At 43.6% G+C, this 14693-nt stretch overlaps 1 protein-coding gene across 2 annotated transcripts in view; it reads right to left on the reverse strand.

Annotated features, from left to right (window-relative positions):
* BCL7C (BAF chromatin remodeling complex subunit BCL7C) overlaps window positions 1–14693 on the reverse strand; it is a 354033-nt gene that overhangs the window by 20540 nt on the left and 318800 nt on the right. For both annotated transcript variants that reach the window (XM_044086222.1, XM_044086221.1), the window contains exon 5: window positions 4673–4755. In XM_044086222.1, the coding sequence (XP_043942157.1) occupies window positions 4673–4755 (83 nt within the window). The remainder of the gene's footprint in view (window positions 1–4672; window positions 4756–14693) is intronic.

Here is a 14693-nt window from a genome sequence, read left to right on the forward strand (position 1 = left end):
GTCCTGAGGACCATCCCTGCTACTTGGACGGCACCCACTCTGGTCACACTCCCTTCAGATTCCTAGAAAAAGGATCACTGGGGGCTGGCAAATCACACTCCAAAACCAGAGTCTTTCTGTCCTGTTCACTCCTAGTTAACATGTCCTTGACAGCTACCCAGCTCAGTCTGACTTGTCCTGCTTCATACATCCCATCACAGCAAAATATTGGGAGTACAAAGGCAGAGCCATACAAAATGAAATTACACTTGTGGGCCTTCCAAGAATAAGTTGTTCACCTCCTTACAAAGTAGTTGAACAAGGTCTGCTCCAGGAATACCTGCAAGCAGGGCTGTAAGACGGGCACTTACTTCATTCTCTTGGACAGGAATGCACCTGCACACTTTTCCACTCTTTCCACCAATACCCAGAGATCTTTTACAGATCCAGACGGACTATTAAAACGGTAACTTCCCTTTTGGCTCAGGAAAAACAGTGGTTCTAGCTGATGCCATTTTAAGAATCAAGACACCAATTACAGTTTGCCTCTGCTGTTAGATGAGTGAGAGTTACCACCCTCTGGCCTGGCGCACTCTTCCATCAAGATTCATCTGTCAGCCATATCTACCTGTATGCCCTTAGATACCCCCCCCCCCCCGCCGCCACACACACATACTTCTTCCTGTCCCCAGGTTAAACAACGTTTGAAAGGAGTCTTAATTCATCCTCCTAAAAAACAATTGGCTTCTCTTTAGAATCTCAATTTTGTGCTTGAAAGGCTGACAACTCCTCTGGTCAATCATAGAACTGGCTCTCAAAGAAATGCACTGGACACTCTTGGTGATTTCCATGAGATAACACCAGCTTTGATAACATCTGTAAAAGCGGTCACTACTTCTGCGCCCCCACATTCATTTGAAAATGCGCCCAGCCAGATGACATCACTTTCCTCTGCGGCGTGTGTTGGCACGCAACCTGAAGTGAAAAAGAAGCAAGATGGTGACAATAGCGTCTCTCTTAATACTGGTAAGAAGTCTCAACAACTTACCATCGATTTCACACAAAAGCGCTTCCAGTTGGAGCAACCTGAGTCCGTTGCTGAGTGGTCTTCACCTTCAAGACCACCATTGTTGGGGCAGGCAGCGACTTCGAATAAACGAAAAAGTGAAAGCCCTTTAGGGTTGAGCAAAGTAAGCCGCAAATAATTAATGGTACATTAAATCTTTCTAGATTTAACCTACAGGAAGCTCATTACTCCCTTTTATACAAAGGACTTAACTTTATACCCACCACTAGTGATGATCTGGTAACTGCGCTTACAGACCTTATTCAGTTTACCAGGAACGTTAATTTGAAACTTCTATTTGGTGATTCTGGTTCTTTGGAAGGTCAGTGTAAACGGCGTAGTACGTTTATACCTGTTAGTTTACCTATTGTGACAGCTTTTCATAATGTATATGAATCCCAGATTAGGGCATTGTAGAGATCTTTTAACTTGACCTTTCATGAACAAAGCGTTGAAAAGTTTGCAATTAAACAATGATATAGTTATTAAACAAGCAGACAAGGGTGGTGTAGTTATAATGGATCGAGATAAGTATATGTCTGCAGTTTCTGTTTTGCTGGAAGATAACAGCGCATTTAAGAGCATTAGAAATTTAGATGTTAAAAAATGTACTGGCTATGTTAATATGGTTGTTTATGAGCTACAGCTGAATGGTGACATAAGTTTGGATCCATTTCATTACTTTACCATACCTTGTCCTGTTATTCCACATCTCTATGGTATTCCCAAAATTCATAAATCTATAGTTAATCCACCAATGAGACCTATTGTCAGGTGGCGGTTGGATTACTGAACCAATCTCTCTGTATCTGCAAAAACAGCTACAACTGTATTTATCTCATTGTAGTACTATTTTGCAGGACACTTCAGACTTAGTGTAAACTACGTTTGTGGTACAATAGTTTGAATGGTAAGTTAGAGCAGAGCAAATATTATTCTGTAACACTTGATATTGCCTCCCTTTTTACCATTATTCCAAATGATTTTGGTGTTGAATCAATAAGAGAGTTTCTGTTTTCTCAACCAACACCTAACAGTAAATACGTTGAGAATATGTCGTCTTCTAGACGTGGTCCTGAACAATATTTTCTTATTTAATGAATTACTATATCTTCAGCTCACTGGGGTAGCTATGGGTACCTCTGTAGCAAATACCTATGATAACTTAGTCCTTTATCAGTGGGAGAAAAATAACATCTACAGTGACAAGAATCAGTTTCTTAGTAAAGTATGTTTTTATCAATGTTTCGTGGATTGTTTTATGGTATGGAATGGCAGATTGAATGAACTGAATGATTTTTTGAAATATTTGAATTCAACTACAAATTTTTTGAAATTTAAAATGGAAGTATCTGATAACACTATAGTCTTTTTGGATGTTAAGCTGCAGTTAAGTGAAGGCGTTATTCATACTAGTGTACATAGGAAAGATGTATACTCTGGTAGATACATCCACTATAATAGTATGCACGTTTCACATGTGTTTAAGGGTATTGTAACATCTCAATTCAGTAGAGTGAGTAGACTAAATACTAATGATACTGCTTTTTTATTGCAGCTAGATGAGATGATAGAAGATTTTCTATCTAGTGGATATGACATGCACTTACTATCAAGTGTGAGGCACAAGATCATAGCTGACAGGAAGACAACTTTGAAATCAACCTTCTTAGAAGGTAAATATAATCTGGCCACTGATACAAATTTAAATTCAGTTGTTAGATATGTTACTTCTTTTAATGTAAGGACGAGTCATATCAAACAAATTATTCAGAGAAATTGGGTCATCCTTATGGCATCGGTTGAGATCAAGGGTATATTAGGTGACGAACCATCTTTTGCACATAGAAATATGAAGACCTTAAAAAGTATGTTATGCTATAAGGACTTTAGCAGACCCTTGTCTTTATCTATCTCTGCTAACCCTGGTACGTTTAAGTGTTTTAACTGTGCATGTTGCGCTGATAATAATGATAGTAGTGTATTCGAACATCCTGTTAGCGGTAAAATCTATAGCTTTAAAGTATCTGCAACTTGTAATTCATCCTTTGTGGTCTACTTAGCTACTTGTGTCTCGTGGTGTTCTTTTTATGTAGGGAAGACCACCCGTAAATTAAGAGAGCGCATTACTGAACATAAATCAGAAATTAGGAGGTGTTATGATAGAAATGCGCTGTACAAACATATATTTGCTTGTGGTAGTGAGCATAGGTTTGTGTTTAGAGCTATTGATGCTATCTACCCTACACTTAAGAGGTGGCGATAGTAACAACCATTTGGAGATTAAGGAATATGAATGGATCCTTAGGCTTGCCTCTGACTCCCCTCCAGGTTTAAATAATATGGTTAGCCTTAAACCAATATTGGTTAGACTACAGCATACTAAACTATGATATATTTTTATATTTTTTTATATTTTCATATCTTCTAAAATGTTTTCAATGTGCTTCTAAAGTGTTTTAATATGTATTTTAGTATAATATATTGCTTTATATTTGTATTTACTATACCATTATGTCATCACATTTGTGATTTTAATGGTTTTGTCACATGATTTTTGGGCTGCTGGTCATGAGACTGTCGACCTGTATTTAAATTGCGAGATTTTGTATTGTATGTATTAGTATTGAAGAAGGGTTCTACCCGAAATCTTTGCTTTTTATAAAGTGGTTTTCTCAACCAAGTGTTTTTGTTTCATCTGTGTTCGCAGTTCACTGTTGTTACTGCTCCATTTGAACCAGTTCATAAAGCAGAATTATGGCTCATAACATGGAAGACTGTCCTTCTGGCTCAAATGTCCACTTGTAGTGTATCAGAGTTGCAAGTTCTTATGGTGAGCCAACTCTATCATCTTCCACAACAAGGTTTCTTTACGAACAAATATGGCTTTCATGGCTAAAGTGGTCACATGGTTTACTTAGAGTCTATCCATTTACATCTCTGTGTTTTAAGCAGAAACCAAAAATGAGGGAAATAATATTGAATACTCTGGACATTCATAGACAGCTTGGATACTACTTGAAAATGACAGAACCTTCTGCAAAGCTGAACTATTTGTTTCCTATTAAAGTAAGGAAAAAAGGAAACCCAGTTTCTAAACAGTCTATCACAAGATTGTCATCCCAGGCTATTTTTTTTTGTTATGCTCACAATGACAAACCACTTCTGGACAGACTAAGCCCATTTCTACTAAGGCCTTGGCTTTTTCAGTGGCTTTTTGGAAAGGGGTGGACTCAAAAGTATTTCAGAGGTAGCTACTCTGTCACCAAGTACAAACTTTATACTAAACACTACAAATTTGGAGTCTTTCTAGATCCACTGCTGCTGCTTTTGCTATGGCAATTGGCTCAGGGTGTGTTGGATTCGAAATTCCCTTTCTTGCGTCATTCTGCTACGGTAATCTACCTTCCTAGCTTTGGTTACTGCAAATGTGATCATTATGTTAAACATAGTACAGTTGTGCAAGTAAAACTTAACATAAAAACAGATATTCTAACAGAACGCTACCATAGTAGCAATTCCCTCCTACCATCCCCATTGTTTCCCTCATTTATGGTGTCCGTCCGTGTGCCTGTCCGTCCGTGTTTATAGATATCTATAGCATCACCATGGCTTGATTTCTATTACCTGTGCCTGGAGCAACTCTGGAACTGGTTCCTCCTTGGTCAGCATAGGGGGTTCATCCCCTCCTTCAAACAACACAGACACTTCTAAAAAGAAACAGAAAGAACAAGTGTCAAAACCTTCAACATATTAAAATACAATCACTCCTCTGGAAGCCTGCTTTAAACGAATGAATGTCAAGTAACAGAATTTTCCTCTGCCCAACAAATGCTTTAAATTCTGAAATGCAGTGCAAGCCCTTAAAAGGAAAAGCATGACAAAAACCATTTTGCAATGTATGTACAAGTTGTGTAAAATCTTACCATGACGGTAGATGCCCCTCCCTTCACAGTTGCAGTATTCTTTACATTTCGGACTCCCTGCCTAGGATCAGCCCGACGCTCAGCCAGTATAACAAAGCTTTAGGTCACTTTAAGGTACATTGTACGTCACACACATGCTCCTTGTATAGTGTAGGGCATAAAGGTGATGCCCTGATGTACCATCCTCAGAAGTGAAAGCCCCAGTAGAAACAGTCCAAGAAAAACCAAGAGGTAACCAGTAAATCCAAAAGAAAAATGGACCACTGGGGAGGAGGAGGGAGTGAATACTGCAACACTGAACAGCAGGACATACACCATTAAGGTAAGATTTTACACAACAGTATTATGTCCTTCCATATCAATGTGAGGTAACTTGTGATGATTGCTCTTGGCTAAATGCAGAAGGGGGAACGAATGCAGTCTCGGCCAAAAGGGAGTCACCAACAAGATTTTGGGGGTGCCCTGTTGAATTTTGAACAAGACTTTCGGAATAAAGGGGAAGAAGGGAAAGCATAACGGAAACATCCCCTTCCAAGAAAGAGAGGATGTCCACCTTCCACACCAGAGGACCTGGGACTCTAGCATAAAATAGAGAAAGTTGTCTGTTCAGGGGTGAGGCAAACAGATTATTTGGAGTACCCCACTGGTGGACAATGTCAACACTTCCCTGTGAAGCATCCATTTGTGGGATTGCATTAAGGAGCTGCATAGTGCGTGTCTGCTACAATGTTTTGACATGAGGGAATGTAAACTGTCTGATGAGTCACTTGGTACTGGATAGCAAGATCCCATAACAGGAGTGCCAACCAGCAAAGATAAGATCTTGTCCCCCAGTTTGTTTACATACCACATCACAGTAAGGCTGTCCTTAAACACCTTCAGAGGCCCCTGGGAGAAATGAGAATGAAAAGCCTGAAGAGCCAGCAGAAGGACACTCATCTCTGACAGTGATGTACTCCTGTTGAAGAGAAGACCAGATCCCCTGCACCTTTAGGGAGCCAAAAGCTGCTCCTCATCTCACATCTGAAGCATCTGAACAGCTCCTGAGAGGAAAGACGGAAATGGAAGCCCTGGATTTAGAGAGTCCAGCAGTGAGGTTCTTTCTTGAGACAAGGTAGAAAAACTACAAATTCTAGAGGCTGTGCCTGTTGAAGCCAAACTGACTTCAGGAACCACTGAAACTTTCTCATCTGGAGTTTGGCCAGAGGGAACATAAGGATTTTGGATGCCACAAATTCCACAGCTCACAGAAACTCCTAAACTCCCTGGCTGTGATGCAAGCTAGAGGAAGAAGAGTTTGAAAGTAGGAAATGAGAGTTAAGACCTTGGGAGGCGGCAGGGATGTCAGCATAGGCACCATCTGAATCCTACAACCCAGAAAACCAAGATCCTGAGAAGGAGCCATAGAAGACTTTTTTGAAGTTTTGTGTGAACCCCAGGCTCTGAAGATGGGTAATGGAAAAATGAAGATTTTACAACATGATCTCTTGAGAGGATGCCTGAAACATGATGTCGTCCAAATAAGGAAATACTTGGATCCCCTGAAGCCTGCAAAAAGCAATCACAGGAGCGAGGCAATTGGTGAATACCACTGGGGCAGCAGAAAGGCCAAAGGACAAAGCAGAGAAAGCACAGTTGTGTACACTTGCCATAAATGTAGATGTTAGAATATATTCATTGTTGCAGTCATCACACTTGGGTTATCTGCCTGCAGGTAGCCCTCAGGTTGGTCCGAATACCCAAGTCTTAGGATTTCTGCGTTGGATGCAGTGGCCTCTTCCATGACGTCAGATCGTTAGGGGTATAAAACAGGCAGCCGACACCACTGCATTAGTTTTTCTTGCCCCAAACATCAGGAGCTCCCCAAATAGGAAGCTATTATATGGTGGGGTACACCACCAGTTAAAAGTAAATACCACTGCCATTAAAAATGGCCATAGAGAGGAGAGGTAGAAGAGATAGAGAAAACCAGGGGCTGGAGGGAGGGAAGCTAGGACTACAACAGTGAATACACCATCTACATTTATGGTAAGTGTACACAACTGTACTGTGTTCTTAGTGTTTCACTGTTGCAGTCATCACACTTGGGTTGATTCCCAAAGCTGAGAAAGGGTGGAGGCAGTCAAGAAGAGTTGGGGCTGGCTAGCAGGCCTTGTAAGACTGCTGTAGCAAATCCAGCTCTGGGTTTAGAAAAAATAGGTAAGTGGTAAATGCTTGGTGAAGGTGTGTACAAAACTCCAGGTTGCAGCTTCCAGAATGTCTCTGGTAGGGACTCCCCTGAGAAATGCTGTAGAGGTGGAAGTAGCCCTAGTGGAATGTGGTCTGTTCCCCTGTGGGGTGGGTTTTCCATGGTGCTTGTAGCAAAAATGTATGCAGTGTGCTATCCATTTGGAAATGGTTTGCTTTGGAATGGCCTTGCCCTCTGCCCCGGTAGCAAAGCTGACTAGCAGCTGGTCAGACTTTCTGAAAGGTTTAGTCCTGTCAAGGTACGACCTGAGCTGTCTGTGCACGTCCAAGGAGTGCAGGATCCTTTCCCCTTTATTCTGAGGATTAGGGAAGAAGGTTGGCAAATTAGAGCCACACTGGACACCACCTTGGGCATAAAGGACGGGTTAGTCCTGAGGGAAACCCCATCTGCATGGAAAATAATGACGGGTTCTACAGCCATTAGTGCCTGTAACTCAGATACTCTTCTTGCTGAAGTTATGGCTAAAAGCAAGGCTGTTTTCCAAGAGAGGAATTTTAACTCTGCTGAAGCGGCAGGTTCAAAAGGGGGGAGAGTGAGCTTTTCTAGTACAAAGAAAAGGTACCAGGTAGGGGTGGGTGCTAGGGGGCCTTAAGTTGTTAGCCACTCACAGGAACTGTTTGATGAGAGGGTGAGAAAATAGAGGTAGCTCAGTATTATAATGAGCTGAGATGGCAGAGGCATGAATCTTAATGGAGAAGGATAGGCCTCTGGAGTAGCTCTGCTAGTTAATCCAGGATTTGAGGTAAGGAGGGTACTGCTGTTTACTTTCCTTGAGACGGATTCCAAGAACAGTATCTTTTCCACTTTTCAGCATAGGATTTTCTAGTACTAGGCCTTCTGGCCTCAAGAATGACATCCAGCATCTGTTTGCTGAGGGTTGCTGGTGGTGTATTCAGGGGATAAGCCAGGCTGCAAGGTTTAGGGTTTACAACTGTGGATGCAAAATCTGCCCCTCCTGCTGAGACAGCAGGGTAGAGGTCTGGTGAAGGTGTCAGGGTGGTGCTGTTAGACTGCGTAAGAGTGGATACCAGTGCTGGCGTGTCCAGTCTGGGGCAATAAGAATTGTCCTTGGCCTGTCCTGCTTGATCTTGAGTAGCACTTTTGAGAGAAGAGGCAGAGGGGGGAAGGCATAAATAGAGGTTTTTCCCATTGGAAGGATAGGGCATCTACCTTCCCGGCCCTGCTGAGAGGGCTCATGGTGAAGGATTTGCTCGACTGGTGGTTCTTGGGGGAGGCAAAGAGGTCCACCTCCGGTGTCCCCCGCCTCTGGATTAGAAGGTTGAAGGTATTGGGGTCTAATTTCCACTTGTGTGGGTCTAGATTTCTGCCCAAGTCTGCCAATGACTTGTTTGCCTGGCAGAAATTGAGCTTGTAGATGCACTTGGTTGCTCAACGTTGTGTTCCACAGGGCCATTGCTAACCTGCAGAGTGGGTAAGAGTGGGTAGGAATGGGTCCCCCCCAGCTTATGTACCACATAACTGTGGTGTTGTCTGTTTTTATCAGCAGCTGTCCTGGAAGGATTGGGTATTTGAAGGCTGTCAGAGCCTTCTGTACAGCTAGCATCTCTTTTTGATTGATGTGCAGGAGAATTTTGACTGGGCTCCACTTGCCTTGAATGCATTTGCCTGCCATGTGAGCCCCCCATGCATAGTCTGTTGAGTCTGTTGTCAGGGTTTGGGCGGCGAGGGGTTAAGTGAAAGGCAGTCCCTTGTTGTGGTTGCATGCTTCTGCCCACCAAAGGAACTCTGCCCTTGGACAAGGTATGATTGGAATGACCATTTCCAGGCCCTAAGAATATTGGCACCAAAAACTTTTTAAGTACCACAAGGCCATGAACCCTAGATCTTGCAGAATTTTCCTTGCAGATAGCTAGGTTTTGATGGCCATTTGTTTGAAGTAGTTGGTCAAATAGCCCTGTTTTTCTGGAGTGAGAAATGCCATCTGGGAAGTTGCGTTCAAGCTTGCTCCCAGGAATACAATTTTTTTGACTGGGCATCAGTTGTGATTTCTTTTTGTTAATGGTGTACCCAATGAAGTGAGGAGTCTTTTTACAAATGCCAGGTGCTGAAGTAGCAATTCTTGACTGTCTGCCTGAGTCAGACAATCATCCAAGTATGGGAAAATTTGGATTTCTCTGCCTGCAGTATGCAATGGCTGGAGCCAGGCACTTTGTGAATACTCTGGGCGCAGTAGATAAGCCAAAGGGAAGTGCAGAGAACTGACAGTGCAAAGACCCTGCCCTGAAGCGTAGATATTTCTGCAAGACTCCCTTATGGGGATGTGCAGATAAGCTTCTTCTACGTTTAGGGTGACTAACCAGGCATCCTTGGCTAGCATAGGGAGAAGCTGTTGCAGGGTAAGCATTTTGAATTTTGGGACCACCAGAAAGGTGTTGAGAATTGAAAGATCCAGGATTGGGCGCCAACAGTCCTCTTTTCTGGGCACCAGGAACGGTCTGGTGTAGAAACCCTGCCTCCTTTGTTCTACGGGAACAGGCTGAATAGCCCCGATACTGAGCAAGGAAAGTACATGCTTTTGAACCTCTGCCCACTGTTTTGGAGGAAGGTCTGGAAACCCACTTGGGGTTGGCAGTGAATGGAAGTAGAATCTGTACCCCTGGGATACAATGTTTAGGACCCATCGGTTCTGAGTAATGGACATCCAATTTTTTGCATGAAGGGCAAGTTTTCCTCCTCGGGGAACAAGTAATTGGGCAGGGGTGGGAAGTATAAAGTACAGTTTTGTACCTACCATAAATGTAGATGTTCGAGTGCTAATACAGCTGCAGTCATAACAGATGGGTTATCCTGCAGTCAGGCGGGTCCTCGGTCGGCCAAATTCCAAAGTCTAGGTCCGGCGTCGGTTGTCGTCGCTTCTTCCCTGACGTCAGTGCGGCAGGGGTATAGAAAGAATAGGCCGATGCCATTTTCTTCAGTTTTTCTTGCCCCAGATGTCAGGTGCCCCCAGAAGGAAGGCAAAACAAACTCATGTAATAATGCAATGAAATATAATCAAAAAACAGTAGTTTGCAAGCAAATACACCATAAAGAATACCCCAATCAGGTTGTATGAGGAGGTGTTTGTCATAAGGCCTGTCCCAAGAGGGGATGGAGGGAGGGAAACCTGGACTGCAGCTGTATTAGCACTCGAACATCTACATTTATGGTAGGTAGAAAACTGTACTATGTTCATCGTGCATACAGCTGCAGTCATAACAGATGGGTAGAATCCCAAAGCTAAAAAGGGGTGGCAGGCACTAAGTGGAACTAGGAGCAAGGATGCCCTGCAAGACTGCTGTGGCAAAGCCCGCTCTAGATTTAGAGTATAGTGGAAGGTGATGGTGCTTGGAGAAAGTGTGCACAGAACTCCAAGTGGCTGCTTCCAAAATATCCTTGGTAGGAACCCCCCTGAGGAAAGCTGCAGAGGTAGCTGTGGCCCTTGTGGAGTGAGATCTGATGCCTGTAGGTACAGTTTTGCCATGAAATGAGTAACAAAAGCGTATGCAGTGGGCTATCCATTTTGAGATTGTCTGCTTGGAAATAGCCTTTCCTTGAGCACCTGTAGCATAGGACACAGAGTTGCTCTGATTTTCTGAATGGCTTTGTCCTGTCCAAATAATAACGAAGTTGTCTGTGAATGTCCAAGGAGTGTAGTAGTCTTTCCCCTTTGTTTTGTGGGTTAGGATAAAAGGTAGGTAGGTGTACAGTCTAATTCAAGGCTACACTAGATACTACCTTTGGCATAAAGGAAGGGTTGGTTCGTAAGGAAACTGTCCTGATGGAAAATGATGAAAGGTTGCACCGCCATGAGGGCTTGTAGCTCCGAAACCCTGCGTGCTGAGGTGATAGCCAGAAGGAAGGCTGTTTTCCATGACAAATATTGTAGTTCTGTTGAGACAGCTGGCTCAAATGGAGGCAGAGTCAGTTTTTCTAAAATTAAGTTGAGGTCCCAAGCAGGTACTGGTTGTTTCCCTTGGGGGTTTTATATTCTTAGCCCCTCTGAGGAACTGTCTTAAGAGAGGATGAGAGAATAAAGGAGGATCAGTGTTGTATTGTGCAGAAATGGCTGAAGCATGGATCTTGATGGAGGAGAAGGAAAGTCCACTGTTTAACATCTCAGCTAGGTACTGTAATATTGGAGGTAAATTTAGAAGCCAAGGATTCTGGCCCTTTTACTGATTCCAGGCACAAAACGGTTTCCATTTGGCAGAGTAGGCTTTTCTAGTTGAAGCCCTTCTGGCCTCCAAGATGACATCCTGCACCTCCTTGGAGAGGAGGGTCTGTTGGGAAATCAAGGAATCCTCCATGCTGCTAGATTGAGGGTTTTTAGCTGACTGTGAGAAGAGGCACTAGAGGCAGGATCCATATGGGGGAATGAGTCAGGCTCTTCAGGAGTGGATACTAGTGTTGTCTTGGCCAGTCCGGAGCAATCAGAATCATCTTTGGCCTCTCTGCTCTGGCTTTTAATAGAACTTTGGGCAGCAGAGGAAGAGGTGGAAAGGCATAGACTGTCAATGTTGTCCAATTGAAAGAAAGTGCGTCCACTTTCCAGACCTGTGGATGATAGGTCCTTGAGCAAAATTTTTTCAGTTGGTAATTTTTGTGGGTAGCAAAGAGATCTATGTTTGGCCGTCCCCATGCCTGAATTATCTTTGCGAAAACTTGAGTATGCAACTTCCATTCGTGTGGATCTGTCATATTTCTGCTTAGGTTGTCTACCAGCATGTTTTCCTTCCCTGGCAGGAATTGTGCTTGAAGTTGGATTTGCAATTCCACAGCCGTGTTCCAAAGGGACATGGCTAGTCTGCACAGGGGGTATGAATGAGTTCCTCCCTGTTTATGTACATCACTGTGGTGTTGTCTGTCCTTATCAATAGTTGGCCTGGATGCAGTAGGTCTTTGAAGGCCATAATTGCATTTTGTACTGCTAGCATTTCCTTTTGATTGATGTGTAGGTACTTCACTTTTTGGGACCATTTGCCCTGAATGCACCGATCTGTCATGTGCGCCCCCCAGGTGTAGTCCGAGGCGTCGGTTGTGATGACTTGATTTGCTTGAGGCATGCAGAAAGGGAGACCTGTGTTTGTTTGACATGCTTGAGCCCACCACAGAAATTCCTTTTGCAGATATGGAATTAGTGGTATTATTGTTTCCAAACTGTGGCTGTGTTGAGACCATACGTTTTTCAGGTACCATTGTAGTTTCCTCATATGCAGCTTTGTACATGGGATTAGTAAGATGCAAGATGCCAAGAATCCCAGAGCCTGCAGGATTTTCCTTGCAGTCAGCCTGGTGCAATTTGCTAGTGCTCTGAAGTACTGAATTAGTTGCCCCTGCTTCTCTGGCGTGAGGTAGGCCATCTGGGTGTTGTGTCCAAATTGGCACCCAGGAAAATTATCTTCCGAGAGGGTATTAGCCTTGATTTCTTTTTGTTGACTGTGTATCCCAGAAAGTTCAACAACATTATTACACAAGCCAGATGTTTCAGAAGAATGTGCTTGCTGTCCGCTTGATCAGGCAGTCATCCAAATAGGGGTATATTTGTATCCCTTGAAGTCTGCAGTAGGCAATTACTGATGCCAGGCATTTCGTGAATACTCTGGGCGCAGTAGATAAATAAGCCAAAGGGCAATGCAGAGAATTGATAATGGGTTGAACCTGCAAGAAATCTGAGGTACCTTCTGCAATTTTGTCTGATTGGGACATGCAGGTATGCCTCCTTGAGGTCCAATGTTACCAGCCAAGACTCCTTGCCCAGCATGGGAAGAAGCTGCTGTAGAGTGAGCATCTTGAATTTTGGTACGAGTAGAAATGTGTTTAGGATGGATAGGTCCAAAATAGGTCTCCAATCTTTTCCCTTCCTTGGTACCAGAAATAGCCTGGAATAAAAACCTTGACCTTGTTCGTGCGCAAGTACCTCTTGAATAGCTTTCATGTTTATGAGATCTGTAATTTGGCTTTGTGCCTCTGCCCTTTGATTGTGTGGCAGGTTTGGCATGCCTCTCATTTTTGGAAGGGTGTGAAAATGGAATTTGTAGCCTCTGTTTATAATGTCCAGGATCCATTTGTCCTTTGTGACAATATGCCAATTTTTTGAAAATAATGCCAGCTTTCCTCCTAAGGGGGCTGCCATTTGAGACTTGCTTGGCATGCGAAGGGGAAAGTCATTGGGTTTGCTTTCTGAAAGATTGCGAGTTATCCTCACCATCTCTTTGTGTAGGAGCTTGCCATTGTCTGCCTCTAAACGATCCTTGGGATTGTCCTCTGCCCCTCGGGCGCTTGTATCTGCCTCTTTGGGGTCTGTCCATGGCAGGAAAGGACCAGTTTTTGGAAGGCCAATTTCTACTAAAACGTGGGGGTTGTACCTGTAGAAAATCTTTCACAGTTTGCATTGATTTAGCCTTTTCCTCCATTTTCCTTAATACCTCCTCAGCATTAGCACCAAATAGTACATCCTTTTGAAGAGGGGCGTCTAGTAATTTAGCTTTGACATGATCAGGCAAAGCTTGTTCCTTGAGCCAGGCATCCCCACGTATGACTGATCCTGTAACAGCAGCTCTACATGAGGCCTCTAGAGCATCAAAACCACATTGTAAGGTATGCTTACCCACTTGTTCTGCACTATGCATCAAATCCTGCAACTCCTTCAAGTCTGGTTGTTCAGGTTGACATTTTACTTTTCAATTGTGATAAAAACGGTTGGTATTTTAGCATATGGAACTGACAGTTTAAGGCCCTCATGCTTAAGGTAGCCGAGGTATATACCTTTTTTCCCCACCTTTCTAAGGATCTGGAATCTCTCTCGGAAGGTAATGGATTTTTAGCAGTGGAGACCTTAACTCCCTTGGGGCCCTGTGATATGGTTTCTGGGTCAGCCGCATGGCTTTTGTATAGAAATTGGTGCGAGTCAGGAACCCTGTAGTACCCGTCAGGCTTAACTGGAGCTGGAGGTAGGGAGTCCGGGTTAAGGCAGGCCTCCGAGTAAACATCATCTAGGATGTCCAAGACATGAGGTATAGCCAGAGGCCTGTGCTGAGGTAGCAAGAGAAATTCCCTAAGCCTTTTCTTGGAATCTGAATAATCTTGGCCTTCCCAGTGGAAGTGTTCCCTTAAGGTATGCAAAGTTTCCCCAAATGAGTAATCCTCAGGGGGGGGATACAGAAGGAATGGACTTCTCCGCATCAGAGTCTTCAAAAGGGGAATAAGAATGTTCCTGATCAGAGTGCTCTGAAATAATGGAGCCCTGATCAGAGGAGGGGGAATCTTCCTCCACTCTGGGCCTTTTGTCCGGTGGGGGCTGAGAACCTCTGATAAGAGTAATTAAATCCTCAGCCATTTTAAGCATCTGTTTCTTAGGCATGGGGCCTGGAGATGGGCCCTGTGTAGCTTGTCTCTTAGAGTGCATGGTTGCTTTAGACTTAGAGAAAGCCTTGATGGAGAAAGAAGAGGAAGGTCTGAAGACACCTTGAGTGGA

The sequence above is a fragment of the Protopterus annectens genome, chromosome 10.part0 (assembly GCF_019279795.1).
Source record: "Protopterus annectens isolate FY-2018-M chromosome 10.part0, PAN1.0, whole genome shotgun sequence".
In the NCBI taxonomy this organism is placed as follows: Eukaryota; Metazoa; Chordata; order Ceratodontiformes; family Protopteridae; genus Protopterus; species Protopterus annectens.